The sequence below is a fragment of the Lissotriton helveticus genome, chromosome 1_1, assembly GCF_964261635.1.
Source record: "Lissotriton helveticus chromosome 1_1, aLisHel1.1, whole genome shotgun sequence".
NCBI classification, from domain to species: domain Eukaryota; kingdom Metazoa; phylum Chordata; class Amphibia; order Caudata; family Salamandridae; genus Lissotriton; species Lissotriton helveticus.
In genome coordinates this window covers 120,926,816-120,953,227 of record NC_136057.1, presented here as the reverse complement: position 1 = coordinate 120,953,227, position 26,412 = coordinate 120,926,816, and the positions used below count along the sequence as shown (strand labels likewise).

At 48.6% G+C, this 26,412-nt stretch overlaps 1 protein-coding gene across 2 annotated transcripts in view; it reads right to left on the bottom strand.

The window, feature by feature from the left end:
* The window catches only part of LOC144768146 (uncharacterized), an 85,473-nt gene that overhangs the window by 14,530 nt on the left and 44,531 nt on the right, over positions 1-26,412 (bottom strand). For both annotated transcript variants that reach the window (XM_078651586.1, XM_078651595.1), the window contains exons 2-3: positions 10,692-11,973; positions 4,241-4,342 (exon numbers count right to left, since the gene is read on the bottom strand). In XM_078651586.1, the coding sequence (XP_078507712.1) occupies positions 4,241-4,342; positions 10,692-11,943 (1,354 nt within the window). In that variant the 5' untranslated portion in view covers positions 11,944-11,973. The remainder of the gene's footprint in view (positions 1-4,240; positions 4,343-10,691; positions 11,974-26,412) is intronic.

Below are 26,412 nucleotides of genomic sequence, written 5' to 3'. Positions count from 1 at the left end.
TAAACGCTCAGTGCTGACAAATACCGTGATCTGCAGGTCACGAGTAAGGCCAACTCGCGCTTTCATCCTTTCAAGGGTGGTAAACTGAGTGCCATTAATTTAACTTTCAGAAACACACCTTATTTATAGAACTTAGAACCAGTAGAAGTACTGTACAAAGTGCCACATAAAAATTTTATTATTATAAACAGATTTTCAATCTCAAAAACAAACCTGATCTTTGAAACAGCTACATTAAAAAACTGAAGCAAACTGAGTTTACACTATTTAAGCTACGTTTATAATAGCAAACAAACAATAAAAATTTATTTTGTTCAAAGTTTATCTTCACCATTCACATTTTAAAAGTGTTCCAATGTTTTTCGTATAAACGCAACAAATATGGAGCATATTGAGTTAGATCTATTATTTTTCCCGCCTCCATATTTTAAACTTACAGTGGCCTTCAGGCCCGCCCATTGCTTACCATTGGTTGTCTATACTGTTACTCACATTTGTTTGACTCTTATTAGTCAGCTTTTGTGGCTTTCCTTCCCCTTCTGGTATTTGTTCCTCTCCTGGAGCACAGACCGATTACTTGCATCTCTCCACGGCTCCCTTTTCAGGCTTCTACTTTTTATCTTTTTGGTTGAGCATTCTAGGAGAGTGCATGTGTTTTCCAGCTGTCTCCCTTATGCACTTCAGGTTCCCCATCCTCTTTCTTGCCTTTGTATTTCCACCCTCTCTCTCCTTCTGTTGCCCTTCTTGCTTCCTTACTTCCCACCCACCTTCTTGCTGTTCTTGCATGCTACTCCCCTCTGTTGTCTGTGTGCGTCCCTATCATTCCTTTGTCCTTTTACTTCACATCAATACCTACCCTAGCTCCGTTGCACGTGCGCTTACCCATGGCCACTTACCTTCCATCGTCCATGTGCTTCCCGATCCCTGCACGCCCACCCTTTTTTGTCTGTTTTGCGCACTGTCTGCTATCCCCCTGCTTCTGCATCGGTTACCAGAAGTAGCTTAAGTAATGAAAGAAAATCCACAAAACAAGAAAAGGGTGCAGTACCACAGGCTGTTACAACGCCACAGGGACACCTAGTAGCAGCCTGTGGTACTGCACCCTTTCCTTGCTTTGTGGTGTTTCTTTTATTCCTTATGCTACTGCTGGGATATTTTTTGACAAACAAAAATAATGTAACAGACGTTATCACTTGCAACGGCAATAGCTCAAACTTTCACTAATGCGAGACCTATTGCATTGCAAATGCTTCTTTATATATGGGGGTTCACAGTAAGGTGGTGTGGCCGGTAGGCGGGACTTGTGAAACAGAGACCTCCTCTGTGAGCGCAGACATGCTGTCCAGTAAAGAACAGTTACAGGGAGAAGTCCCACCCACCACAGACCGTATTGTGTTCAGTCTGGAAGCACCACAGGGAGGGCATCTTCAAAGGGCAGGACCTGCGTCTGGAAGCACCACAGGGAGGGCGTCTTCAAAGGGCAGGACCTGTGTCTGGAAGCACCACAGGGAGGGCGTCTTCAAAGGGCAGGGCCTGTGTCTGGAAGCACCACAGGGAGGGCGTCTTCAAAGGGCAGGGCCTGCGTCTGGAAGCACCGCAGAGAGGGCGTCTACAAAGGGCAGGGCCTGCGTCTGGAAGCACCACAGGGAGGGCGTCTTCAAAGGGCAGGGCCTGCGTCTGGAAGCACCACAGGGAGGGCGTCTTCAAAGGGCAGGCCCTGCGTCTGGAAGCACAACAGGGAGGGCGTCTTCAAAGGGCAGGACCTGCGTCTGGAAGCACCACAGGGAGGGCGTCTACAAAGGGCAGGGCCTGCGTCTGGAAGCACCACAGGGAGGGCGTCTACAAAGGGCAGGACCTGCGTCTGGAAGCACCAGAGGGAGGGCGTCTTCAAAGGGCAGGGCCTGCGTCTGGAAGCACCACAGGGAGGGCGTCTACAAAGGGCAGGACATGCGTCTGGAAGCACCACAGGGAGGGCGTATACAAAGGGCAGGACCTGCGTCTGGAAGCACAACAGGGAGGTCGTCTTCAAAGGGCAGGACCTGCGTCTGGAAGCACCACAGGGAGGGCGTCTACAAAGGGCAGGACCTGCGTCTGGAAGCACCACAGGGAGGGCGTCTTCAAAGGGCAGGACCTGCGTCTGGAAGCACCACAGGGAGGGCGTCTACAAAGGGCAGGGCCTGCGTCTGGAAGCACCACAGGGAGGGCGTCTTCAAAGGGCAGGGCCTGCGTCTGGAAGCACCACAGGGAGGGCGTCTTCAAAGGGCAGGGCCTGCGTCTGGAAGCACAACAGGGAGGGCGTCTTCAAAGGGCAGGACCTGCGTCTGGAAGCACCACAGGGAGGGCGTCTTCAAAGGGCAGGACCTGCGTCTGGAAGCACCACAGGGAGGGCGTCTTCAAAGGGCAGGGTCTGCGTCTGGAAGCACCACAGGGAGGGCGTCTTCAAAGGGCAGGACCTGCGTCTGGAAGCACCACAGGGAGGGCGTCTTCAAAGGGCAGGACATGCGTCTGGAAGCACCACAGGGAGGGCGTCTTCAAAGGGCAGGGTCTGCGTCTGGAAGCACCACAGGGAGGGCGTCTTCAAAGGGCAGGACCTGCGTCTGGAAGCACCATAGGGAGGGCGTTTGTAAAGGGCAGGACCTGCGTCTGGAAGCACCACAGGGAGGGCGTCTTCAAAGGGCAGGACCTGCGTCTGGAAGCACCACAGGGAGGGCGTCTTCAAAGGGCAGGACCTGCGTCTGGAAGCACCACAGGGAGGGCATCTTCAAAGGACAGGACCTGCGTCTGGAAGCACAACAGGGAGGGCGTCTTCAAAGGGCAGGACCTGCGTCTGGAAGCACCACAGGGAGGGCGTCTACAAAGGGCAGGGCCTGCGTCTGGAAGCACCACAGGGAGGGCGTCTTCAAAGGGCAGGGCCTGCGTCTGGAAGCACCACAGGGAGGGCGTCTTCAAAGGGCAGGACCTGCGTCTGGAAGCACCACAGGGAGGGCGTCTTCAAAGGGCAGGGCCTGCGTCTGGAAGCACCACAGGGAGGGCGTCTTCAAAGGGCAGGGCCTGCGTCTGGAAGCACCACAGGGAGAGCGTCTTCAAAGGGCAGGGCCTGCGTCTGGAAGCACCACAGGGAGGGCGTCTACAAACGGCAGGGCCTGCGTCTGGAAGCACCACAGGGAGGGCGTCTTCAAAGGGCAGGACCTGCGTCTGGAAGCACCACAGGGAGGGCGTCTTCAAAGGGCAGGACCTGCGTCTGGAAGCACCACAGGGAGGGCGTCTACAAAGGGCAGGACCTGCGTCTGCAAGCACCACAGGGAGGGCATCTTCAAAGGGCAGGGCCTGCGTCTGGAAGCACCACAGGGAGGGCGTCTTCAAAGGGCAGGGTCTGCGTCTGGAAGCACCACAGGGAGGGCGTCTTCAAAGGGCAGGACCTGCGTCTGGAAGCACCACAGGGAGGGCGTCTTCAAAGGGCAGGGCCTGCGTCTGGAAGCACCACAGGGAGGGCGTCTACAAAGGGCAGGGCCTGCGTCTGGAAGCACCACAGGGAGGGCGTCTTCAAAGGGCAGGGCCTGCGTCTGGAAGCACAACAGGGAGGGCGTCTTCAAAGGGCAGGGCCTGCGTCTGGAAGCACCACAGGGAGGGCGTCTACAAAGGGCAGGGCCTGCGTCTGGAAGCACCACAGGGAGGGCGTCTTCAAAGGGCAGGGCCTGCGTCTGGAAGCACCACAGGGAGGGCGTCTTCAAAGGGCAGGGCCTGTGTCTGGAAGCACCACAGGGAGGGCGTCTTCAAAGGGCAGGGCCTGCATCTGGAAGCACCACAGGGAGAGCATCTACAAAGGGCAGGGCCTGCGTCTGGAAGCACCACAGGGAGGGCGTCTTCAAAGGGCAGGGCCTGCGTCTGGAAGCACCACAGGGAGGGCGTCTACAAAGGGCAGGGCCTGCGTCTGGAAGCACCACAGGGAGGGCGTCTTCAAAGGGCAGGGCCTGCGTCTGGAAGCACCACAGGGAGGGCGTCTTCAAAGGGCAGGGCCTGCGTCTGGAAGCACCACAGGGAGGGCGTCTTCAAAGGGCAGGGCCTGCGGGTTAGAAGAAATACAGCTCAACGCTCTGGCCACATTAGGGCACCCCTGACACCCATACACGACCCTCAGAGAGCCTCCCCAGGGCAGAGCAGGTGGTACGCTTCCTTGGTGTGTGTCATGTGAGACCACGTGTGTGTTTGTGCTCTGAGACTTCCACCACGTGTCACTCACCCGAGGGACAGTCACTGCCATGTTTCCTCTCAGCGTCATCATCCACAGGCCTCAGATCTTCTGTCTCGTTTAATGAAGACACACAGGAGGCGGTCATAGAGTCTGTTTCAAAGGAGCACAGCATTATTATTATCATAAAGGTTAAAAATAAACCAAATTTAAAAAATAAAAACATTTACTAAACAAATTAACTAAGCTAATCACATGGCTTCTAATTAAATTTAGTAAGTATTATTTAAAACTAAAAATGTCAGTGAGGGTAGGATTTTTTAAATACAATTATTAAATCGTTAATTATAAATTAAACTAATATATTTAAATTAGTTATTGCAAAGTGGTGGCCCACATTGCTCGAGCCACGCACATTAGGCTTTTCTTGGACCCACTCCACTGCCTGCTGGCACTGGTGCCTAAACCCCAAAAATAGAACTTGTCCTATAAATCTCTACAACTCTTGCTAGTGCTGGCGAGGAGACGAGTGGCCATCACTTGGATGGGTCAAAGAGCGCCCGAGATTTCTACTTGGCTGAGGGATGCAAGGGAATGGGCCTTAGCTGAAGAAACGCACATGCAGAGCACTCGAAAAGAGAAACTGCAGGATTATTTGCTTGCTTGGAGAATATTGTGCATGGAGGGGCTGGCGGAAGATGATTCAGATGCTACTAGCGCTGAGTTGTTTACTCCCGCTGCCTTGGAGTCTGATTGTGAGGAGGGGAGTACTGGGGTGGGGTGACTGGGTCCGGTGTGGGAGCCCCCTAAATTGCCACGCCGATATTCCTTACCATGTAGGCCTGTATATAGCTGCGATTCCCATGGGTCCATATTACATTATAATGACTGCGCCTTAGTTGGCCCTCACCTGAATGTCCTACTTTGCTCGGATCTGTACTAAATGATGCCATTTATGGGGTAATTGGTTCTTGTTAAATTGTTATGTAGTTTGATAGCGCAATATGAGTGAAATAGCGAAGGTACTGATAGTATCCTATCCTTAGTGCACAAATGCAATTTACCCTTCTCTTATGAATGCTTTACTCCTACGCCACCCAGCCTCCGGGATGTGGGCCATATACGGCTGTGTATTGACGTTGGAGCATCATGTTCATACCGATTCCATCTCAGTGGTATTGAAGTCTGTGAGCTTTGTGCCTTTTTTATATCTTCGCAATAAAAAATATATTAAAAAAAAAAAATGTTGTTATTAAATAAACACTTAATCTGATGAGTTGTTCTGCTAGAACATTTCTTTTTATTCGTTCTAGGTGAATAAAAATACATATTGCTCATTATTGTTTTAAAGAATAATACATATTAATAATTTTCCTTGCACTTTCCTATAGGGAGATTTCCACCACATTAGCAAAGACCCCCACCTAAGTGTGAAAAGTTACTATTAGTACCATTACCCTTGTAATTCGTTTTGAAGAAAGCTTCACCCCCTTAATTTGAGGGGGTGCAGACATGTAAGTGAACAAGTAGATGTAAATGTGCACTCAGGAATGGTGATCCTCAAACAAGTGCAGATTTACACCTGGGCGCAGGAGTAAATCTACACAAGTAATTGTACCTTTGTGACTTGGCCACTAACTAGGTTTTGTGCACTACAGAAGAGTGTAAAGTAAGTGTTTTCACTAATGCTAATGGCCTTTTAATGTCGCTGCCACACCCCTGCACGGCTCCTTTCTAATCTACACAATGACACCAGGGCTGGTCTGCGGTCACTAAACCGTCCCAACCAAAAGAAGGGGGTTCTCCAAGTGTAAGCACGTAGACTTTATTCGCAGCTCCAGAAACGATCAGTAGGTCACATTGTCATGTTCCATCGGTTAACAATAAAGTCAGTTGCGCACTCACTCTACATCTTTGATGCCCCGTGGAGGTGGACTGGTTCCAGAGGGCAGCGGTGTATGACAAACTATGAAAGGGACATCTACTGGAACGGTACAGCCAGAACTAAAGCTTGCTATGCTGGGCTGCCTCAGAGTGTGCTATGCTGGGCTGCCTCATGGAAGGTGCTATGCTGGACTGCCTCAGCGTGTGCTATGCTGGACTGCCTCGTGGAAGGTGCTATGCTGGACTACCTCAGCGTGTGCTATGCTGGACTGCCTCAGGGAAGGTGCTATGCTGGACTGCCTCGTGGAAGGTGCTATGTTGGACTGCCTCGTGGAAGGTGCTATGATGAACTGCCTCAGCGTCTGCTATGCTGGACTGCATCGGCGTGTGCTCTGTTGGACTGCCTCGGCGTGTGCTATGCAGGACTGCCTTGGCGTGTACTATACTGGACTGCCTCAGGGAAGGTGCTATGTTGGAGTGCCTCATGAAAGGTGCTATGTTGGAGTGCCTCATGAAAGGTGCAATGTTGGACTGCCTCAGGGAAGAGACTGTATAGAACTCTCTCACCCCTGGCAGACAGTATAGGTGACTCCATTAGACAGTATAGAACGCTCTCACCCCTAACAGACAGTATAGGTGACTCCATGAGATAGCGTAGAACGCTCTCGCCCCTGGCAGACAGTATAGGTGACTCCATGAGACAGTACAGAACGCTCTTGCTCCTAGCAGGCAGTATAGGTGACTCCATGAGACTGTATAGAACACTCTCTCCCCTAGCAGGCAGTATAGGTGACTCCATGAGACTGTATAGAACGCTCTCGCCCCTAGTAGGCAGTATAGGTGACTTAATGAGGCAGTATATAAGACTCTCGCCCCCAGCAGACTGTATAGATGACTCCATGAAACAGTACATAATGCTCTCAGCCCTGCAGATAGTATAGGTGACTCAATGAGACAGTACAGAACGCTCTTGCCCCTAGCAGACAATATAGGTGACTTCATGAAACAGTACATAACGCTCTCACTCCTAGCAGATAGTATAGGTGACTCCATGAGACAGTATAGAATGCTCTCGCCCCTAGCAGACAGTACGGGTATGGATCCATGACACAGTACAGAACGCTCTCGCCCCTAGCAGGCAGTATAGGTGACTCCATGAGACTGTATAGAACACTCTCACCCCTAGCAGACGGTATAGGTGACTCATGAGACAGTACGAAACACTCTCGCCCCTAGCAGGCAGTATACATGGCTCCATGAGACAGTACAGAACTCTCTCGCCCCAGCAGACAGTAAAGGTGACTCTATGAGACAGTACAGAACGCTCTCGCCCCTAGCAGGCAGTATAGGTGACTCCATGAGACAGTACAGAACGCTCTCGCCCCTAGCAGACAGTATAGGTGACTCCTTGAGATGGTACAGAACGCTCTCGCCCCTAGCAGACAGTATAGGTGACTCAATGAGACAGTACAGAACCCTCTCGCCCCTAGCAGACAGTATAGGTGACTCCATGAGACAGTACGGAACGCTCTCGCCCCTAGCAGGCATTGTAGGTGACTACATGAGACAGTACGGATCGCTCTCACCCCTAGCAGGCAGTATAGGTGACTCCATGAGACAGTACGGAACCCTCTCGCCCCTAGCAGGCAGTATAGGTGACTCCATGAGACAGTACGGAACGCTCTCACACCTAGCAGACAGTAAAGGTGACTCCATGAGAAAGTCCGGAACGCTCTCTCCCCTAGCAGACAGTATAGGTGACTCCATGAGAAAGTACAGAACTCTCTCGCCCCTAGCAGACAGTATAGGTGACTCCATGAGAAAGTACAGAACTCTCTCGCCCCTAGCAGACAGTATAGGTGACTCCATGAGACAGTACAGAAAGCTCTCGCCCCAAGCAGACAGTATGGGTATAGGTCTATAAGATTGTGTAGAACGCTCTCGCCCCTAGCAGACAGTATAGGTGACTCCATGAGACCGTACAGAACGCCCTCGCCCCTAGCAGTCAGTATAGGTGGCTCCATGAGATAGTACAGAATGCTCTTGCCCTTAACAGGCAGTATAGGTGACTCCAGGAGACTGTATAGAACGCTCTCGCCCCTAGCAGTCCGGATACGTGACTCAGCTCTCGCCCCTAGCAGGCAGTATAGGTGAGTCCATGAGACGGTACGGAACACTCTCGCCCTTAGCAGACAGTATAGGGGACTCCATGAGACAGTATAGAAAGCTCTCACCCCTAGCAGACAGTGTAGGTGACTTCGCTCTCGCCCCTAGAAGGCAGTATAGTTGACTCCATGAGACGGTACGGAACTCTCTCATCCCTAGCAGACAGTATAGGTGACTCCGCTCTCGCCCCTAGCAGGCAGTATAGGTGACTCCATGAGACAATACGAAACTCTCTCGCCCCTAGCAGACAGTATAGGTGACTCCATGAGACGGTATGGAACGTTCTTGCCCCTTGCAGGCAGTATAGGTGACTCCACGAGACGGTACGGAACTCTCTTGCCCCTAGCAGCCAGTAGAGGTGACTCCATGAGACAGTATAGAAAGCTCTCGCCCCTAGCAGACAGTATAGGTGACTTCGCTCTCGCACCTAGAAGGCAGTATAGTTGACTCCATGAGACGGTACGGAACTCTCTCATCCCTAGCAGACAGTATAGGTGACTCCGCTCTCGCCCCTAGCAGGCAGTATAGGTGACTCCATGAGACAATACGAAACTCTCTCGCCCCTAGCAGACAGTATAGGTGACTCCATGAGACGGTATGGAACGTTCTTGCCCCTTGCAGGCAGTATAGGTGACTCCACGAGACGGTACGGAACTCTCTTGCCCCTAGCAGCCAGTAGAGGTGACTCCATGAGACAGTATAGAAAGCTCTCGCCCCTAGCAGACAGTATAGGTGACTTCGCTCTCGCACCTAGAAGGCAGTATAGTTGACTCCATGAGACGGTACGGAACTCTCTCATCCCTAGCAGACAGTATAGGTGACTCCGCTCTCACCCGTAGCAGGCAGTATAGGTGACTCCATGAGACGATACGAAACTCTCTCGCCCCTAGCAGACAGTATAGGTGACTCCATGAGACGGTATGGAACGTTCTTGCCCCTTGCAGGCAGTATAGGTGACTCCACGAGACGGTACGGAACTCTTGCCCCTTGCAGGCAGTATAGGTGATTTCACGAGACGGTACGGAACTCTCTTGCCCCTAGCAGGCAGTAGAGGTGACTCCGCTCTCGCCCCTAGCAGGCAGTATAGTTGACTCCATGAGACGGTACGGAACGCTCTCACCCCTAGCAGACAGTATAGGTGACTCCGCTCTCGCCCCTAGCAGGCAGTATAGGTGACTCCATGAGACGATACGGAACTCTCTCGCCCCTAGCAGGCAGGCAGTATAGGTGACTCCATGAGACGGTATGGAACGTTCTTACCCCTTGCAGGCAGTATAGGTGACTCCACGAGACGGTACGGAACTCTCTTGCCCCTAGCAGGCAGTAGAGGTGACTCCGCTCTCGCCCCTAGCAGGCAGTATAGTTGACTCCATGAGACGGTACGGAACGCTCTCACCCCTAGCAGACAGTATAGGTGACTCCGCTCTCGCCCCTAGCAGGCAGTATAGGTGACTCCATGAGCCGATACGGAACTCTCTCGCCCCTAGCAGGCAGTATAGGTGACTCCATGAGACGGTATGGAACGTTCTTACCCCTTGCAGGCAGTATAGGTGACTCCACGAGACGGTACGGAACTCTCTCGCCCCTAGCAGGCAGTATAGGTGACTCCATGAGACGATATGGAACGTTCTTACCCCTAGCAGGCAGTAGAGGTGACTCCGCTCTCGCCCCTAGCAGACAGTATAGGTGACTCCATGAGACAGTGTAGAACACGCTCGCCCCTAGCAGACAGTATAGGTGACTCCATGTGACTGTATAGAACGCTCCCTCCCCTAGAAGGCAGTATAGGTGACTCCATGAGACAGTGTAGAACGCTCTCGCCCCTAGCAGACAGTATAGGTGACTCCATGTGACTGTATAGAATGCTCGTGCCACTAGCAGGCTGTATAGGTGACTTCATCAGACAGTACTGAACTCTCTTGCCCCAAGCAGACAGTATGGTTATGGGTCCATGAGATAGTATAGAACACTCTCACCCTTAGCGGCAGTATAGGTGACTGCACCATGCAGAGTACAAGGCCCTATGGGACTGTCGGTGCATTGGGGTGTCCAGGGCAATGTGCCGAGTACGAGAAGAGTTGAATATCAGGGGTGGTCTGCAGGATGTTAGGAGAGGGCAGACCACGCCTGATATTCAACTCTCCTCAAACCGAAAACAGAGACATTTTCTAGTTTCAGACCCTCTTGTACAGTGCACAATGCCTGAAACCACTCCACAACCACAGCCCCTTCTTAGTTTCTAGGGCCCTTGCACTGGACATATTGTCCCACACACCACATCACACAGGCTCCGTCTTGTACGCGGAGGTTCTTGTAGGGTGCGCATTGCCCGTCCCAGCATCCGCAGCCCATGCCTTACACCTACAGATCTTGAAGTGTGCACATTAACCAACAAACCACCACCACACAGCCAAGTACCCTTCTGCGTAAACACAGACTGTGAAACAAATACCTGGCATGGCTGGTAGTAGAACCGATTCCAGACTTCTTCTCGCCAATGAGCCTGTGCGGAGAGTGTCCCGTCCGAGGCATGATGTGGGCGCGGATGTATTGTGGGCATCAGTACATGGTGACACTACCTTGTAATCCACGTCTGCCTCATGTACATCAGGACGCACCGGCTGTGTGCGCTGGTTCCACTCTGAGCCACGCCCACAAACGGGCAATGGGTCTGTCTTTAGGTGTTCACCTGGTTCCTTCCCATCTGGAAGCATTAGTTCCAAGCTGTGGTGCTGCTGTGGCTCATGCCCTGGTTCCTTGCATGGGTCCCGCTGCAGTCCCTGTCCAGCTGGAAGAACTAGATGCATCCTGAGGTCTTGCCTCCCCAGCAGTCCTGGTTGTAGGCGAAGGTCCTTCTGCTGGTCCAGCCGAGTCTGAAACACGGGCCCTGGTCGTTGGTCCTTCTGCGAGTCATGCACCCTTGGAGATGGTGGCTTCGTGAAATGGCTATCTTGTGGGTCCCAACTATCAACAGACAATGGCTCTTGCTTCAAGGGTTCATCTAACTCCGGCCCACTTGAAAACACTGGTGGTAAGCCGTGGACCCGCATTGGGTCATGACTATCAGGAAAGACTTGTAGACTTGGGCTAGGCACCCCTGGGCGCGCTGGACGAGCAGTTGGAAGAGACCTGGGGAAGCTACAATCTCTGACGCCTGCTGGACTCACTGCCTCTAAAGACACTGCACCGCCTTCTAGGAAATCTCGACCCTTTTCTACCCAGATCTTTTCCATAAGATGTGCAACTCGAGAAGGGACCTCTCCCACTGAATTGTGCAAGTTATCGAGTTTGGTTTCCAGCCGCTCTAGCATGGCAAACACTACCAGAGTGGGAGGGTGCCCCACATGGGACTCTGGATTAGGACCACTGTGCGCATCGGAGGTCATGTTAGGGGGGGTGCGAGTCCTGCTTACAGTTGTGCTGTAGTTGTTCACATCCTTCTCCAAAGCATTTATGAGCATGCTTTCTTGGCAGGACCCAAAAAGCAGAGTGTCTGGCATTGGTAGCTTTCCAAACTCTTCCTGGGCAGTCCATCCACAGATCTGGGAACCCAGGTTGTTGGCGCATCCAGGCCTGTGGAGATCTTCCAGTCGTGGTCTTGCAGCAGAGAAGTTATGACTTGGAAAGGCTGCAAGTGTTGCTCTTAGACTTTCAGGTGAATTTGGGACTTTTCCATCTCTTTCTGAAGCCTGCGCTCTCCACATTCTGAATGTTGATGTTCTGCGATCCAGTGTCTGCAAAGGGGATGAAAAAAGAACATAAACATTTTAAAACGAGAAAATCAAGGCAAAATGTTCTAAGTAACAAGAGAACGGCCAACCTATATAAAAACTCCCTTGGTTTTGTGATGCACCTCACTCCTTATACAATCTCCTCAATAGTTTGAACTGAAAACTGAGCCTTATGCTCACAATGTGTGCAACTCCCCTGCCCCTGCCATTCCTCTGGGGCGGTTAGAACAACCCAAATACACTTTACCAACTGTAGGTTGCACCACCTAACATAAGAAGTCCATAAAGAAGTAAATATACGAATGTCCGCCCAATATTGAGAAAAATCAGAGTTCTTTATTATTCTTTACAATATTGACAGTTGTACACCAAACAGCCAACACGTTTCGTTCTATACGAAGAACTTCATCAGGGTTGTAAAACAATATTTAAAAACACATATGTAATACAATATAATGAAATGCATATTTTTATACAAATAATTCATTGTATAAAAACAATTAATAGCATAGCCTAAAAACAGGAGATCCTGACTTATCTCCAAGAGATTGACAATACTCTCATTCTTAACCTAAAAACCTCACAGATGATTATATTTGTTAGTTAACATCACTCACTTTTATTGCCTTTGTGTCTTTTACCAATAACCTAATTCCTACTTGTTGACGTTTCTCACAAGTGTTCCTTGTTAAGACCGTTAAAAAGTATTCATTATTGCCCATTGGTTGGACATAATTTCTATCCAGAGTGAAAAGAATTGTACATTAAATCAGCATTTTTTTTAGAAGAAGAGTCACAATCAGAGCATTTTAGAAAGCATTCCCCAGTTTCTGAACTCAGGTATACCGAGTAATCAAACTCAATTTCATCAAATATGACCCTCATATTAGACAGCCAAACCCATTGTTCATAACGACAGAATTGCACCTACCAAATCAATTAGATGTTTCCACATTCCGACCCAAAATGTGCATGCGTAGTTTTCTAATGTATTCCACTGGTCAATCACCGTGGCCTACTGGTTTTGTTTACAGTGTCTGCAGGCAGAGACTAATTAAGTCTAATTATGCCAGCAAAATATCAAAGACAGAAAATATAAAACGATAGTCATGTTCTCAAGGCCTTTGGCATACTATAATGTGCTGGTTCTAGCACCCTTGAAAAGTAATAACAAAAAACCGCATCGGTCATAGAACCCGTCGGAACTCCAGTCTCCAAATGTATATTTATGGTAATTCAACCCCATTTAGCAATCTGAGCCCTTCCAATCTATTCTGATGCCCAAAATAATGAGCACCCGTTTACCTAATAAAAGAACTGCATCAGGCAAGTATCCGATTCGGAAAAAATATGAACGGCTGATGTGCCTGTAATAAAATTATACACCATTAAGCGTCCCGCCTCAATTCGTCTCATATGTAATATATATTCACTCATCAGTAAAGGCGCCCATTCCTATTTCGTAGCTATACATATTTGGACAGTTTACGACATACACATACCCATATGGAGAGACATTTAGGTTCCCCCACCGCATTAGATACACTATTGCTCTACAAACGATTCCTGTTCTCAACCCTCTGTAATTATCACTGTCCCGTATGCCAAATCATCCTCAAAGGTAGCGCGAGTAGCAAGATATTAGCCTTCAAGTTGAAATCTCGGAGCAATCCCACCAAGCCAAACCAGAAACGTACGTTGATTTGGTAGGTGCAATTCTGTCGTTATGAACAATGGGTTTGGCTGTCTAAGATGAGGGTCAAATTTGATGAAATTGAGTTTGATTACTAGGTATACCGGAGTTCAGAAACTGGGGAATGCTTTCTAAAATGCTCTGATGCTGACTCTTCTTCTAAAAAAAAATGCTGATTTAATGTACAATTCTTTTCACTCTGGAGATAAATTATGTCCAACCAATGGGCAATAATGTATACTTTTTAAAGGTCTTAACAAGGAACACTTGTGAGAAACATCAACAAGTAGGAATTAGGTTATTGGTAAAAGACACGAAGGCAATAAAAGTGAGTGATGTAAACTAACAAATATAATCATCTGTGAGGTTTTTAGGTTAAGAATGAGAGTATTGTTAATCTCTTGGAGATAAGTCAGGCTCTCCTGTTTTTAGGCTATGCTATTAATTGTTTGTATACAATGAATTATATGTATAAAAATATGCATTTCATTATATTGTATTACATATGTGTTTTAAATATTGTTTTACAGCCCTGATGAAGTTCTTCGAAACGTGTTGGCTGTTTGGTGTACAATTGTCAATATTGTAAAGAAGAATAAAGAACTCTGATTTTTCTCAACATTGGACGGACATTTGTATATTTACTTCTTTATGGACTTCTTATGTTAGCTGGTGCAACCTACAGTTGGTAAAGTCAAGGCAAAATGTTGCATCCAGTCTAACGCAGCTCCCTAAGTTCTACACTTAAGTGTTTTATAAAAATAAAGACTGATCACTTTCCGTATTCATACAGCTAAAGTGTGAAATTCAAACATAGAACAGTTTAAGAGTGGAACCACCAGCTCTCGAACAACCACCTCTCAGAGATACCATTGGCAGAATTCAAAATGTTGGGGCCAAACGTGTCGACCTACTTTAAAGAGGAGTCTGGACAGACGAGAGCGCAGACAGGTAGGGAGGGAATCAAAACAGGTAACTGGAAGAACTTGTGATGGGGAGGCATCATTAGCATGGCTACTAGTCTAGGTTTAGAGGGGCTTGTGGTGGCACTGTGAACTAGCTGGCCTAAAGGACAACACACCCTGAGGGGGTGCTTGGAATCAGTCTGGCACCATCCCAACAGTTATGCCATCCACAAACCGTGCAGTTCCTACCGTAGAGTGGAATCTATATGGCAAAGTCATGGTTGGAGTAAGGTAAGAGCCTGTTGTTCCCTCTAAATGAACATTACCAGGCCGGTTTGTGGTGGCTCTTTAAAGGACCAGTTACAAATCAAGAATTTTATCATCTTTCTTAAAGGTGAAAATGCCCTGCTCGGAATGGATTTCTATTAAGGACATAAAGTTTCCTTCCAGCTGGTGGGTTTCTTTTTTTGTTTAGGACATTTCCTGCCTCTCAGACGCACTTCCATTAGTTGACCTGGGACTTCCATTGTTTCAGTCTGCAAACAGTGGTCAGCTCCATGGCCAAGACAGGCAAGCCATACATCTAGGCACTATTGGGAAGGTCTTGCTGGGATAATCTTGTGTCACCTAGATACTTAAATTGGTATTGAGTGACATCGTGTGGCGTTGGAAGCTGATTTTGGAAAATAACATTCCCTCTATGATCTGGTTTTGTCAGCTCTTAAAAGCTCTTCAGATGCTGCATAACACATGCTTGGCAATGAGGCTCTACCATGACCAAGCACAGATTAAGAATCCTTTTGCCCAGTCACTCATGCTCTCATCCTCTCAGAGAAATATATTTGGAATACACAGTGGGATGTTTTCAATGTTTATTGAACCAACGTGATTCTTGTGTAGAGTATATGTGCTGCAATGATCAATAGACAGAAGCAAATGAAAGTTATTAGAAGTATTAGGACAGTAAACAGAATGAAAAGTTTCACCATTGTGCTAAAACAATTTATACATGCAAGCATATAAAACAATATAGAAATCTGGCGTACTCCAACTATGCCTCCCCTATGCCTCCCCTAACCTAAGTGTCAAGGGCGTGTGTGTGTTCTGCCAAGAATCCACGTACTGGATGATCCAACCCTTGTTACCTGAAGGGAAAGAATGGAGGTCTCCATCGTGGTCACAAGCAGGACACCCCTTGCAGAGATATCAGCAGGCTGCTGGGCCGAAGCATCAGCATGTAGAGACCTCGCCAATGACGGCAAATCGCTCTTCTTACAACACCAGGAAAAGGATGTTTATTTATAATGTAAAGCATCCTTGCGAGTCCTGGGCAAGACAGCGTTGTTATGGTCTACAGATAGCTATGTCGCCCGTGAATGAAAAATAGAACATTTGCACAATGTATGTATGCATGTGCAATGTAATTGCTTGCCGCTGAGAGAGGGTCGACGTGCAGACTCAACTGCTCCCTGGCCTGCTGCTGTTTCCTTCTCCCTAAACCCATTTCTTCACCCACTCCTCGCGACCCCCGCTGCGCGGGTGCCGCTCGAGGCTAAGGTCTTCGGGGACTTACCTATTTACAAGGAGCTGCTGGAGACGCTTTTCGCCCTTGCGGGACTGCGAGGACCAGCGGGCGTTGCGTGTCCTGACTCGACGCAGCTGGTCCTCTTCCCGCCCCCCTCCTGCCTGGACTAATAGAACTGCGGGTTGGGTCCTCAGTGCTTGCCGCTGAGAGAGGGTCGACGTGCAGACTCAACTGCTCCCTGGCCTGCTGCTGTTTCCTTCTCCCTAAACCCATTTCTTCACCCACTCCCCGCGGCCCCCGCTGCGCGGGAGCCCCTCGAGGCTAAGGACTTCGGGGACTTACCTATTTACAAGGAGCTGCTGGAGACGCTTTTCGCCCTTGCGGGACTGCGAGGACCAGCGGGCGTTGCGTGTCCTGACTCGACGCAGCTGGTCCTCTTCCCGCCCCCCTCCCGCCTGGACTAATAGAACTGCGGGTTGGGTCCTCAGTGCTTGCCGTTGAGAGAGGGTCGACGTGCAGACTCAACTGCTCCCTGGCCTGCTGCTGTTTCCTTCTCCCTAAACCCATTTCTTCACCCACTCCTCGCAGCCCCCGCTGCGCGGGAGCCGCTCGAGGCTAAGGACTTCGGGGACTTACCTATTTACAAGGAGCTGCTGGAGACACTTTTCGCCCTTGCGGGACTGCGAGGACCAGCGAGCGTTGCGTGTCCTGACTCGACGCAGCTGGTCCTCTTCCTGCCCCCCTCCCGCTAAAATCAGTAAACATCCTACGCGCACGCGGGACGCGCGGGGCCAAGCGCGGAGCTAAGCCCGGGCAAAGGGCGGGCCGTTGTGTGGCCGTAGGAGGCTGGGCTGGGCCCGGTCTCCTTCGTTTTTCACATGTAACAGGCTGCCCCATGATTTGTTAGACACCCGCCTTCATACAAGTATTCATCTGGTTATTTATTGTTAAATGTTGGTGTTCTCACTGAGGCTCTGCCTACTGCACAAGTGGTTTATGTGACTAGCTGTAACTGCTCAATTTAACATCTATTCTCCCTAGTCCCGAGTTAGGTGATGCCCATAGTGGTCCTGTATTGTTAACACTAAACATCCTTTTATCCTTCTGCGAGCCCCGCCAATTGTGAAAATTCACAGTCTCCCAGGTTATCTCCAAGCCTCCCATACACTTTGCTTGTTGGAGGGTGCTTCCTATAGATATCGCCATGGACTCACCCGCCCTGAGTATCGTGGGTGGAATTAACAGTAAAGGCACCCTAGATTTAAAATACCCACCTCCGAGATCGATAGGGAAAATATATTGGCCGACCGTAGGGTAGAGCGACATCGCTCTATTGAAGGGATCAAAGCAAGACTTTCCTCATCCATAGTACCCCAGACCCTTACTTCCGGTATAGATGTGCCCCCAGCAAGCGAGGATCCTCTTGCCACCCAGGGTATTCCGGAACTTTTACGAGACAGTCCAGCTTCAGCCCACACAATAGCTGACTCTAATAGCATAGATACTAATACCACATCATCCCCATGTAGCACCATTGTAGGGCTAGAAGCTTCATCTACTACCCCGCGAGTTGCAAAAATGATTGCTAGAAATAAACCTAGAAAATCCGAGGTGCCCAAGGTACATGGTCCGCCACCCATCAAAAGACAGAGAAGGGAGGGTTTAAATCAAAAAGGTAGAATTAGCCATACAGATTTTGGCAAGGGCAAAGGGGCCAATTCAGTTCTTGCGGTTAATACAGCCTCCGCCCCTATAACAAAGGACATAACACCAACTGAAGAAATCCTAACAGCCCCTCAAGAAACATCAGTACCTAATATGTCGACAGTTCTGTCAACTGCCCTAGAACCCTTAAGTGGCAGTTTGTTGGACTCCTAGTCGCTTGAACCCTCTTTTGATTCCTTTGAGCATCTACTAAGAACATATACACTCCCAATTCTGGATAGATTAATGGGGATAGAACAACGGTTGGGGCAACTCGAAATGGCTCTTTCTATTAAAGCGGGCCAACAGAAAGATCCTATTAAAATAGTTCCGAGCCCTTCCGTTCCACTTGCATTTTCTGCCCCCACATCTCACAAGGACTTAAATGTACCCTCTAAAACAGCGAGTCGTAATTTACTAGGGGCAAAAATTCCCAAACCTGCCCCCCCCAGCTGCCACGCATGCTCCCGGTGCTATTCCAAAGAGGAGAAATATCCCGGCTGCAAGTGGCAGGAGGGAGGCAGGAGGGAGGTTGTCCCCTAATAGAGCTGCACACCGCAGGGGCCCTCAGGTAGAACTCCCCCCAGAAGCGGTTCCCTATGTGGTGGTGCTCACGGGTGTCCCTACACTTGAGGCCGACAAAAGAGAAGGTCCCCTCCAGCTTAAAAACAAAATCATGCACTGGTTTACTCAGAACAGACCGCTCCCTGGTAACATCAACGGGGAGATTGTGCATGTACGCCGTCTCCCCTGGTTGGGGAGTCGAGAAAAAGATATTAAGGGTGATCTTATTGTGGTAAACTTTAGAGACCCGGCAGCGGTCAGGTACATTCTTAACTGGACACCAGGGAACATAGGAAAATCAATTGTCCCTTGTGACCTCACATACTTTTACCCAAGAGCCCTAGTGGCTCCCATGCTATGTCCCTGGCCACTCCCTGCCCTACTGAGCAATCCAAGTACTAAATTTAATAATCAGTTTTTCACAACACTACCAAATCCTACGGCCCCAAGGACCCTATTTGGGTGGGACAACATTCCTTATAGGGGCCACGGAAGTAACTTTGGGAGGGCAGATTCCATGTTAGAAACAAGGGGGATGGAACACCTGTTACCCTTTACTCCCTTAGAAGTGAATAACAGTTTCGAGGCCCTATCTGGCCTCGAAAATTGCGAGTGACGGTGGTGTATTTCCGCCAACTCTCCGTTGCCCCTGAGGAATAACAGCAGCGAAGTGTATTCGAGTCAATGTAAACTGGCTCGGCTAGCCTCTGCTGCACACGAGGGGCAGGGGACAGAATGCGAGGGTGCGGCCAGCTTCACTCGGGAACATGAAACGTCCCTCCCAGAAAACACAACCTTTCATAGTATGCGGATTCAAGAAAATACTCTACCTGAGAGTGTACATCCCCCTGCACTGATACCCATTGTTCAGCCTGATCCGATTTTATCATCCTCTAACCTACCCAATCAGGAACTAACACAACTATCGGGCCCCCCGTCCAGCGAGTGCCCGCCGATCATTCCAACATTGGGGCGTTGGGCTCCAATTTAAAACTAAAAGTCCTTCCGGAAATTCTGAAGGTTCTGTCCTGGAATGTTGCGGGCATTGCCAACAAAATACATACTGATGACTGGGACTCCCTAATAGCTAATAGTGATGTGTGTCTGTTCCAAGAGACATGGGCTAGGGAATCTCTGTCCAGAACGGGATATGCAATTTTTGAAATCAAGGTTAGTTGGAGTGGCATAGGGAGGCCCTCGGGTGGCTTGGCGGTGTGGGTAGCCAGTCACATTGGTTGCACTGCAGAGAATGTAGTTACGTTCTCCCAAGACATACAGTGTGTTTTACTTAAGTGACCCAATGCCCCAAAACTAGCAATTATAAATGTGTATTCTCGTCCGGTTGGCCCTGCTATGGAGTCTCCCACACTTGATGATCTCTCGTCCTTTTTGGGCCAGCTACCCAAAGACTGCAAGATAGTGATGGGTGGTAATTTTAATTGCCACTTTGAACCCCTGGAAGGGTTGAGGGAAGGCGCACTCTCCGCAGAAGACGACTTTTGGGGTGTTCCGGTGTGTCAATCTCCTCACCCTAGATCCTGGTCTCCGCTTGCGGTGCAAATTATGTCATTGTCACTCAACTTTGCGTTAAGGGCTTGCAATGGCCGATCATCTTCAGACACCCCTTCACACTGTACCTTCAATAGGAATGGCCAGGAATCACGGCTGGACTACATTTTTGTAGACATTAGCCTGTGGTCCCGGGTGAAGGATTTTAAAGTAGTTGTCCGAATAGACAGCGACCACAATGCACTACTATTAGACCTGGTGCATTCGGTAGTCGCAGTTGAACCAGAGCCTGCTGAGACCGGGGATGTCCCTTGTAATCTGGTTCTCACCTCTAACAGGCGTAGGGTAAAATAGGAGAAACTGGTAAATTCGCAAGAAAGTACCAGGAAATTGTATGAGCTGGCACTCCACAAGTTAAAGGACCTGGATAATCTAGTTAACCAACCTAGACTGCAAGATTTCAACAAAAGATTAGCCCTAATCCACGAAGAGTTAGTGGGTGCTCTGGGTGAGGTCCTTTACCCGGAGGTAGTGCAGCATAAACAGAAGACTCGAACTTCCAAATGGTATAACTCAGCCTGTAAAAAGGCTAAGACGGAGTTAATAACAGCTTTGAAAGCGGGCACAGATAGGGGCAAGGTCGCCATGTTGAGGCGGGAGTACAAGGAGACAATGGCACGGGCACGGTCAGATTGGGACTGGGACAGATGGCAGGATCTCTTCCTTGCCCTAGAATCGAGGGACTCCAGGAGATTCTGGTCCCTGGTAAACATTGGCACAGGTGAACCTAAAACTGCAGTAGAGCCTAATATTGCAGCTCCTGTGTGGGAAGCCCACTTTGGCAAACTTTATGAAGACATCTATGAAGGTACCAACAATGTCGCTGCAGCCGTCCTATCCCAACCTGGCGACGGATTGGAGTTTAGTCTTGGGGAGGTGGTAAACGCGTTAGAGAGGCTGGCGTTGGGTAAAGCCCCGGGTCTTGATAGATTGCCCGGTGACCTATTTAGGACCCATCCTGAAATTTGGGCCCCGTAACTCCATATTCTTTTCAACTCAATTGCAGGAGGCATGGAGATCCCCTGTACCTGGCTGGGGGCGGAGATAGTACCCATCTTCAAAAAGGGCTGTCCTCTTCTCCCAGCCAACTACAGGCCGATTAGTCTTATCGATGTGTCCCAAAAACTTTTCTCACGCCTTATACTGGACCATCTCCTGGATTGGATGGAGGACAAAGACATCCTAAGCCCCCTCCAGGCTGGCTTCAGGAAAAACACGTCCACCATGGACCAGATCTTCCGCCTCGTACTCCTCTATTGGAAAACTGTGAGGATCGAGGGGGGGAGGCTGTACATGGTGTTTGTGGACCTGAGGTCAGCATTCGACCTGGTCCCCCGGAAGAAACTCTGGGAGGTTTTAAAAGAGATGGGAGTTCCCACACATCTCCTTCAGGCCATAATCCGCCTCCACGATGGCAACTTCGCCCAGGTCAGGTGCAGGAGGGGCGGTGCTTTGTCAAAAAGGTTTCCAGTTCTTAGGGGAGTAAGGCAGGGTTGTGTTCTGGCGCCAACCCTGTTTTGTCTGTACGTGAATAATATTATATCCCCTCTCTGTAATGTAAGGGATAATGATGCTCCAGTTTTGGCAGGCAGGAGGGTGCCGGCCATCATGTTTGCTGATGATACCCTCCTGCTTTCCAAATCCCCGATGGGGATACAGCGTATCCTGGATGGATTTGGTTTTTTCTGCAGACAACATGGTCTAGAGATCAACACAGGGAAAACCAAATTCATGATTTTTAACCCCTCACCCAAGGCAAGACCAAATCCTTTATTGAGTTCTGTAAGGTTGGAGAGGGTAAAAACTTTTCAGTATTTGGGGGTTACCTTGCACGAAAATCTATCCTGGGAACCACAAATAGCAAGCTCTCAGATAAGGCTGTCTCAACTGTCTGGGGCGATTCTGAAGGTTACGAATACTTCTACCTTCAAACCCATCGCCCCGGCAGTTGAAATGTATAAATCACAAGCTAAAGTTGCTGCATCATATGGCAGTGAGCTATGGGGGTATAAAGCAGGGTCAGCGTTGGCGAGCGTAGAAAACCACTTTTTGAGACGCCTCCTGGCCCTCCCCCGTGGCACGCCCCTGCTTCCGCTAAGATTAGATGTGGGTCTTCCCCCCATAGGTGAGGATCTGGAATCAAAGCCACTAAGATTCTGGCACAGGCTTTGGACCACTGCTGAGCTTGTACATTATAGGCAAGACCTCACCGAGGTAATGAACCTGAACCAACGTGACAGAATCCCGTGGCTGGCCTTTGTGAAGAAAGAACTGTTCCGGCTGAGTCTCCACGAGCTCTGGGAGGCCCCTGAGTTAGGCTGCCAAAAAGTCTCGCGGAAAAGACTTGTAGAGATCCACAAGGAGAGAAGTCTTGCTTCCCTTGTGCTTGCACCCCTAAATGGGATTTTAACTGAACGTTTCCTTGAATCCAAAAATTCATATTTCTTTGAAAATTTTATGGACATCATTTTCCCGATATTGGCAAGAAAGTTATTCATCCAATGGAGGTTCGGCACCTTGCCCTTCAAATCCTTTACATGTAAATGGGGGAAGGGGGATGACAAAACATGCCCTGGCTGTTGTAACCATGATGAGGAGGAAATCCATGTTTTGTTTTTTTGCCCAGCCTACATCAGACCGAGGAAACACTGGTTAGTCCCCCTATGTAGGAACTTGGGCATCAGGAGCTTTGTGGCTTCTTATAGAATACTGAAAACAAATACTTCCCCTCAAATAGTATTTGCTGTTGCAAAATTTTTAATGGCCATGTGGCATATTAGGAGGAAGCTCTTAAAATTCTGATCTCCAAAAGATGGCTTTTTACAAATTGTATTGCCAATGTACTCTTCTCTTTTTTTTGGTTACCAAGCAGGAACTGTCATTTGTAATCATTTACCTTTTAAAGTATGTCTTAATATAACGTTTTAAACATTACATGCATTCCTGTAATTATGTGTTTTATATGTATCTTTTATGGCCTAATAGGCCGAAATAAAGAATTTTTGGATTGGATTAGAACATTTGCACAATGTATGTCGGGCCTTGGTGTTCAAGGAGTCGTGATAATCTTAAGCAAAGTGGACGCTGTAAGCGAAGAGGTTTCAAAGAAACGAATCCAACATTGTCACACACGCAAATGTGTGTAAAAGGTTATTGTGTGAAAGGGAAGACAACTTAAGAAATATGTTCATTATGAAAGACAGCATCGTTTCTATGTGAGCCTAAGAACTTTGCAGAAATGCTTGGGCAGGGTCCATTTACTTCCCAACACTGACCCTTTGTTTCAAGACACATAATCGCTCTTGCATCCCGCAATCAATGACCTTACACAAGACACCAAAGTGCTTGTGCATCCCACTATCAATGACCTTCTACAAGACCACAGTAAGTGAAACTATTTTTCCTTTTTTTTTAAAGAAGATATCTCTAGTGATTTCTCACCTTGCTCAGTTCCCTTAAGAGCACATCCAGATCAAAGAGCTGGGCTGTTGCTGAACGGAGACCTTGTAGTCAAGGTCAGAGATCTCTAGGTCTGACAACCACTTTCCCCACTATAACCAGTGCTCTGCCCAGGAGTGGATTCTCCAGCGTACATATTTGCCCTTGGAATAAATTTGGAGATCTTACCCGGACAAGGTCTCTGAAACCCCTTTAAGCCTTGTCCGCCCAATCACATAACGTCAAAGGAAGCTACCTATAGAATAGTACTAGAGCATTAAGACTAAGCCTATGAGATTTTTTGGAAATTATGATCACTTTTATAAGTTTAAATAATTGAAAATATTAATGAAGATTTTCAGAAACTTCAGAAAATAGACGCGAGTTAGTGAAGATCCTCCGAAAGACAGAAACATATTCACCATGGATGTGACAGCAGAGTAACCCATCTAACATTTCCAGAGTTTCTTGAAAGGACGACTGAGTGACAGCAAGGAGAACTCCATCTCTCATGACCAGAGGTTACTTAAAGGACGGCTGAGAGCGAGGATAAACCCATCTAACATTACCAGAGGTTACCGACAGAATGGCTGAGTGAAAGCAAGAACAAACCTATCAAACATGACCCAAGGTAACTTAAAAGGATGGCTGAATGACAGCAAGGATAAACCCACCTGACATGACCAGAAGTTACTAAAAGGAAAGCAGAGTGACAGCGAGGAAACCCCATCTAACACGGCCAGAGTTTTCTGAAAACACAAATAAGTGGCAGCAAGGATAAATACATCAAAACATGACCAGAGATTACTGAAAGGATGGCTGACTGACAGAAAGGATAAACCCATCAAACATGACCCAAGGTAACTTAGAAGGACGGCTGAATGACAGCAAGGATAAACCCATCTATCATGACCAGAGGTTACTGACAGGATGGCTGAGTGACAGTAAGGAAACCCCATCTAACATGGCCAGAGGTTACTGACAGGATGGCTGAGTGACAGTAAGGAAACCCCATCTAACATGGCCAGAGGTTACTGACAGGATGGCTGAGTTTACTGAAAGGATGGCTGAGTGACAGAAAGGATAACCCCATCAAACATGACCCAAGGTAACTTAGAAGGACGGCTGGATGACAGCGAAGATAAACCCATCTATCATGACAAGAGGTTACTGACAGGACGGTTGAGTGACAGCAAGGATAACCCCATCTAACATGACCAGAGGTTACTGACAGGATGGCTGAGTGACAGCAAGGATAAACCCATCTAACATGACAAGAGGTTACTGACAGGACGGCTGAGTGACAGCAAGGATAAACCCATCTATCATAGCCAGAGGATACTTAGAAGTCGGCCATTTTAAATTGCGGTCTAGTTGTTGAAGCTTGGTCAGGCCCAAAACTGAAGGCATAATGCAGCACAGATGCAAGCTTTGCAACTGTCTCCAGTTGCCAGCATCGCTCCTGAACTGCTACTATCACGGACAAGTGCTGCTAATATACTTTTAATTTTGAATTAGGGAATTTTAGGTGCCTGGTTTTTTTTGTGTTTTACGGTGTTTTGGTCAAACATTTTTTTTTTTATATTTCTTTTTGTTGAAACAAACATCAGCAAAAATATACATTACAGAGGGTCAATTATGGCAGCTGAGCATACATCGTGGGATACAGGTAAAACAATACTCGCAATTACATTGGAACTTCACGGGGAGAGGGATTCTTCCAGGACAGCGGCCCTTGGTGGTGTACAAATTTCTCCCCTATTGCTGTTCCAAGGCCCCCATACGAATGTCCACTTCCGGGAGCGTCCCCTAGCTAGGTACGTAGTTTTTTCTCTAAACATAGAGCAATCTAAATCTCTCTCCCACCCCTCCAGGGAATGTGGCTGCTCCGCTCCCCACAGCTGGGCAATATTTTGCTTAGCGATCATATAACATAGAGTGACCCTTTGCCCTTACCCTTTGTGAAGTGTTTAAATCAGTGGGCTCCCATACATTAAGCAAACATCTCCTGGCCTCCGGAGATAGGAACAGTTCAAGTACTCCATGTATGATGTTATGAATGCTACTTATATTCCCTTTGCAATTCTTCAAATGATTTTATCTTCCCCTTCCCCCAGATATCTCCAACCGTGAAAATGCCAATGAGTTCCCACCTGTTGTTTGACTTCCACAGCTTACCAAGTTGTTCGGAATCCCATAGTAGGATTGCCATGGTCACTTTATTTCTCCAACCCATGGATCCCGTGGCCGCATGCCAGATATGTGTAGAATGTTTAGTGGGACCTGTTAACAGCACCCTATTGGGACGAGAGTATAGGGCCCTATTGTAATTACCGCCCGGGAGAAGCCATTTATCCATGGCGTAGCCTGGGTCATCGACTCAGCCATAGGTGCAGTGATTAATTGCTGCCAGGTGGGCCGCCCAATAATATCTCTTGATATCCGGGACGGAAATGCCTCCATCATACCAAGAAAGAGTCAGCAATACGAGGTCTGCCCTCCCACAACAAGTCCCGCTGTAAGCTTTCAATTTCACGGAAATAATTCAAGGGGACTACATCTAAGGTATTTTGCAGAGCGTAACTAAAACGCGGGAGAGCCATAATTTTAAAGAGGGCAACCCTATCCACCAGTGAGAGAGGAAGCTTCTTCCAGTTGTAAACATCACTCCGAAGTCGATGAAGAGGGGGGGGGAAGAAGATTTCGGGAATAACTAATGGAGGGTTCCAAGGACACGAAGATCCCAAGGTACTTAAACCGCTCTGCATTAACCCGAATGGGACAGTTTCTAGGAGGTACTGGGGGGTCCCCACCTTAATACAAACAGGACCGACTTCTTCCAGTTGATTGATAGCCCCAAATTCCTCCCAAAGGATGCCAAGACATCAAAAACCACCGTAAGTGATTTTCGCGGTGAGGCCAAGTAAAGCAAACTATCGTCAGCATATAAAGATATGCGGTCCTCCCAATCATGGGACCACCGCAGACCCCTGATTGAAGGCTCCCAACGTATCCAAGCCGCAAGGGGCTCCATCGCCAGAGAA